A 5,131-nucleotide genomic window follows, 5' to 3' on the forward strand; every position below is an offset into this window, starting at 1 on the left:
AAAAAAAAAAAAAGTCAATTTTACTGTAATGGAAATTTTTAAACTTTCATTCCAATGAATTCCAAGAATTTTAAAAATTATTCTGAGTCTGGATTTTGGACAGATGCCCATTAGAGTGTTTCTCAATGTATGATCAGAGAATTACTGCTTTGATTCTCCTGGGAGGCTTGTTAAAACTGAAGATTCCTCGGCCCCAGCCCCAATCTAAGGTGCCCTGGTGGTGTAATAGTTAAGCACTTGGCTGTTAACCAAATGGCTGGCGGTTTGAACTCACCCAGTCACTGTGGGAGAAAAACCTGGCAAATCTACTCTGTTGTACATAGGGTCGCTATGAGTTGGAACCAACTCCATGGCACTTAACAACATCAAAGACTACAGCCCAGAAAACCCTATGCGGCAGTTCTACTCTGTCACATGGGATCACTATGAGTCAAAAGCGACTCAACAGCACCTAACAACAACAACCCCTAATCTACCGAATCTTTCTGGGGACCAGCAGTTTGAATTTTTAACAGGCATCCAAGTGATTTTTATGCACAGTAAAGTATGAGATCCACTAGATTACCGATTAAAATGAACAGCTATTAGCTAGCATTTGATTTATGTGTTTTATATAGCTGCTTGTGGTAAAGAGATTTCCTCTGCATTACTTATCCTTTCTCATATTACCCAACAAGATCGGAATAACAGGAAAACAGAATTAGCTACGTTAGACATTATTTACCAAGTAAATTCACTAGTGATCTGCCTACAACATTTGAACATTTACTTGCATCCCACATAGTCAAGATCAACCTAAGGTATTGACTCAACTTAGTGGTTCATGAGACAGCCATTGACACTCTATCATTTTCCAAAATATGGATCTTTCCGTTCTCCTTGTCTTCCTTTCCACTTTTTTTTTTGTTCTTTTTTCTCCCCAGTTTGATTATTCTTTCTCATTCTCCTCCCTCATCCCTCCTTTTTTTCAATACAGAAAAGTAATTCAGTGATTAGATACATGAGAGTTTAAATAAAACACTAGGTGACTTCAAAAAAGAATGAGAAATCTCTAAATCTGTTGATAGACCACCTAGATGTACTGATGAATGGAAAAAAAAAAAAAAAAAAGCGAAGTTCAGAACTGTGTGTATAGGATGCTGTATTTTATTAAATAAGGGAGAAAAGTGATACATATTCATATTTACCTAAAGAAACTTGGAAGGATAAATGAGAAACTAATGAAAGTGGTTACCTGGGTGGAGGCAGGGTACGGCCAAAGGCAAAAGGGGGACAAAGAGAACAGGGGTGGAGACGGGATCAAGAATTTTCCTTATATACCTTTTTATATTGTTTTGTTATCTGAATCATAGAAATGTATTACCTATTAACGATAGCATATATATATTAAAAATATATAAACAAAACAAAAAAACTAAAAAAAAAACCAAAAAAACAAAAAACAAAAAAACTGCTGTCCAGTCAATTCCAATTCACAGCGACCCCATAGGTTTCCAAGGCTGTAAATCTTTACAGAAGCACACTGCCACATCTTTCTCACACAGAGCCACTGGTGGTTTCAAACCACTGGCCTTTTGGTTAGCAGTCAAGCGCTTTAACCACTGCATGACCAGGGCTCCTTCTATATTAAAAAAATTTGGTGCCAGTCAAACCCAACTTTTATTTCTTACTTTATTCTATCCTGCCTCTCCCTGAACTTACATAAACACTTTTTTTTTTTAGTTTCCTCTGCATCCTTCCTGCATTTTTTTTAATGCGAAGAGGCTATCATAAATATATATCTTATTCCTGCTTTCATAGACAAATGCAACATAGTATACACACATTGCTTTACACCTTATTTCACAAAACAACAAATATATTGGTGATTGTCCCTCACAGACAACCTACTCTTTTATTCCAACTGTATAGTAGTACACTGAGTAAATGTTTAACTAGTTACCAACTAATTGATGCTTGAGCTATTTCCAATTATTTGCTATTGCACAAAATGCTGTAATGTATAATCTTGTAAATACTTTATTTTGTATAAATGCAATATAAATTCCTAGAACTGAAACTGTAGGTTCAAAGGTAAATGCACTTATAATTTTGATATTGTCACTTGCCCCTCGTAAGGCTCCATAATTTTGTGATAATATCTGTATTTCTACAGCCAACAAATTGTATGCTAGCAAATGTTTGGATTTTTACCAATCTGACAGATGAAAAAATTATGTCTTACTGTATTTTGATTTACATTCCTCTTACTATGTGTGAGGCTGAGCATCTTTGTACATGTTTATGGGTCATGTATACTTCTTTTTTGGTAGACTATCAGTTCATCAGACCTGCCACTTATTAGCTATATTAACTCTGGCAGGTTCTATTCCCTTTCTAGATCTCAGACTCCTCTTCTGCAAAATGCAAATAATAATATTACCGACCCAGGAACTTTGTGAAGATTAAATAAGATAAACAAAAACAGCTGAGCAAAGTGCCTGGCACATGACAAGTGACCTGTCATTGGTGTGGCCATTACTGTTACAATTTTGAACCTCACCTCTCTTCCCTCTCCTGTGTCCCCGCATTCCTGTCCCCTACCCATGTCCAGTTACCACTAAAAAATAATAGACACAGAGACAATTTATTGAAGGCTTATTATGTACCAAATGCTATATTAGGAGTTTCATATACAGTATCTCACTGAATCTTTGTAAGAATCCTAGGAAGTACTTAGGAGAAAAATGAAGGTTCACAGTGGTTAAGTATCTCAACCAAGGTCATACAGCTAGTAGGATGTAGTGCTGAGATTGTAACTCAGGTCTGATGGTTTTCTAAGTCTGTACTTTTTCTATTATGCCTTGTTTTCTTAAATATAAGTAATGAGAATGATATGGTATTAGTTCTGTAGTGTTACTGACATACTTACAAGGGTGTTTCTGTATTTTCCGAGGCTAGCAAGTCTGCCTGTGGATGACGACTGGGGTTCACATTGTTTTTCATAACAGGACTTGGAGATCTAAAACCTGGAACACAAAATGAATTTGTTGGTTTTAAAACATTTTGTCAGTTAGTTGTTCTGCTGGATCTTTCACAGTGAAAAATAACCAAATTAAAGAGATTAATTTAGAAATTTCTGTCACCATAAAACCATGAGACTTCCTTAAAAAATAAAAAATCATCATTCATGGCAGCTGGAAAGAAATTCCATGTTCCAAGAGGTTGTTATAAACGTAGCAAATGCTATTGTTTTGGGTTTTCTACAATCCCAAACTAATCCAGAACTGAAAAGATTTTAACATGTGAATATACCAGTCAGCATTTTACTTTTGTGTTTTGTCAAGCACAAAAGTAAAATGCTGACTGGTATATTCAGAGCTCTACATTGACACCCACCCACCCCACCCCCAGCTCTTAACTTCCTACAATTCTAAGTGAGGCATCCCAAAAGGAATAATTCTTTTCTCCCTCTGAAAATTCCAGATAAAAACCTAAGAAAACTCTCCAACGTAATGAACCACACACATTCCATTGGCCCATATAAGCAAGTAGCCAACATTTTAGAAATGGGAGAAATTATTTTAAAAAATCCACAAACTCAGTGATATTGAATATTATGGCCCTGGAAAAATCCTTCAGAGAAAAATAAACTGATTTCAGTTTGGCAAACCTTCTGAAATTCTGCATCTTTCATCATCCTTATTTTGTAATTTACCAAAATTTTTTGGGAATAAGGATAGTAGAAGACAAAAAATAAGAGAGATAAGATAGGTAACCCTAAGCCTACAATGCAACTTATAAACATTACTTCATTTACCTTCACAGCAATCTCATAAGGCAACCATTGTTCTCATTTTATAAAGGAAGGAGGTCTCAAAGATTAGGTTGGCTAAGAAGTGGCAGAGCTGGGATTTCAAATTGGACTTCTCTGATTCTAAAGCCTGTGTTCTACCCTCTACACTTCACCACCACATGTATTAGGCCTTGTAATTCCTGGATTTCTCCATCATCTGATTTCATCATATATTCCCTTACCTGATGCTGTGGCATAACAGAGAAACCCAAAGATAATAGTGCATGCGTTCAGAGTAGCCTTAAGCATTGGCCATGGAGTTGAACAACCTCTACAGAGCAGTCAGATAAACTGAGATTCTAAGCCAGTGGGATGATTTTCAAGGACCTCCTCCCCCAGACACATCCCATTCTTGTATTGGGTTTGACCCAACCATCGGCTAGGAAGGAATTACATCTCCCGATACAGTTCTCTGATATTCAAACTGACTTCAATCCTTCTCAGGTGGCATTTAATTATGAAACCAAGGAGAAGCTCTTCTGCTGGTCTGAAAAGGCCTGAGTGCTTATTTACTTAAGTCTGAAAGCTGAGCATTCATGGTGCTGAGTTCTCCCAGAGTGGCCCTAGGAGTTGGGGGGCTGGGGCTTAGGTCGAGGAGATCACAGGATGGGGCAGAAGGTTCACTGGTAGTCTGAAAACAAAGCAACAAAAACACAACTTAGAAAAAAATGTATTATGTAGTTTATCATGATTTCCTCCCCCAGTGACTTTCCTTTGGAAGGGAGAGGATCTGGTTTGGATGCATTCTGAAGGAGAATTTGCTCTTCAATGGAAAACACTATTACTAATCACATCTCACCAGCTACATGAGTTTCTGCTTAATTAGGGAATCTTCTTACCATCTCTTATTAATAACTTAATAACATCAAGTTATTAAGGCAAATATTCTGCACCACCAAAACCATTCCAACTTGTCAAAGCATATCTCCTCTTCTTTAAGACCTGTTTTAGATAAGCCTTGTTCCTTATTGTACAATTGGTAAAATGGTTAATTTTTTATAATGTTTCTATTTGTCTTTGAATTATGGTGTTGGCGGAGAATACTGAATATACCATGGACTGCCAGAAGAAGGAACAAATTTGTCTTGGAAAAAGTACAGCCAGCATGCTCCTTAGAAGCAAGGATGGTGACACTTTGTTTCACGTACTCTGGAAATGTTATCAGGAGGGACCAGTTCCTGGAGAAGGACATCATGCTTGGTAAAGCAGAGGGTCAGTGAAAGAGAGGAAGACCCTCAAAGAGATGGACTGACACAGTGGCTACAACAATGGGCTCAAACATAGCAACGATTCTGA

The 5,131-nt window shown here is 37.0% G+C and overlaps 1 protein-coding gene across 1 annotated transcript in view; it reads right to left on the bottom strand.

Annotated features, from left to right (window-relative positions):
* The window catches only part of TOM1L1 (target of myb1 like 1 membrane trafficking protein), a 58,734-nt gene that overhangs the window by 15,539 nt on the left and 38,064 nt on the right, over window positions 1–5,131 (bottom strand). Inside the window, exons 10-11 of the mRNA XM_004378106.2 lie at window positions 4,349–4,466; window positions 2,912–3,008 (exon numbers count right to left, since the gene is read on the bottom strand). Of these exons, the coding sequence (XP_004378163.1) occupies window positions 2,912–3,008; window positions 4,349–4,466 (215 nt within the window). The remainder of the gene's footprint in view (window positions 1–2,911; window positions 3,009–4,348; window positions 4,467–5,131) is intronic.

This window comes from Trichechus manatus, unplaced genomic scaffold, assembly GCF_000243295.1.
Source record: "Trichechus manatus latirostris isolate Lorelei unplaced genomic scaffold, TriManLat1.0 scaffold00054, whole genome shotgun sequence".
Taxonomy (NCBI): Eukaryota; Metazoa; Chordata; class Mammalia; order Sirenia; family Trichechidae; genus Trichechus; species Trichechus manatus.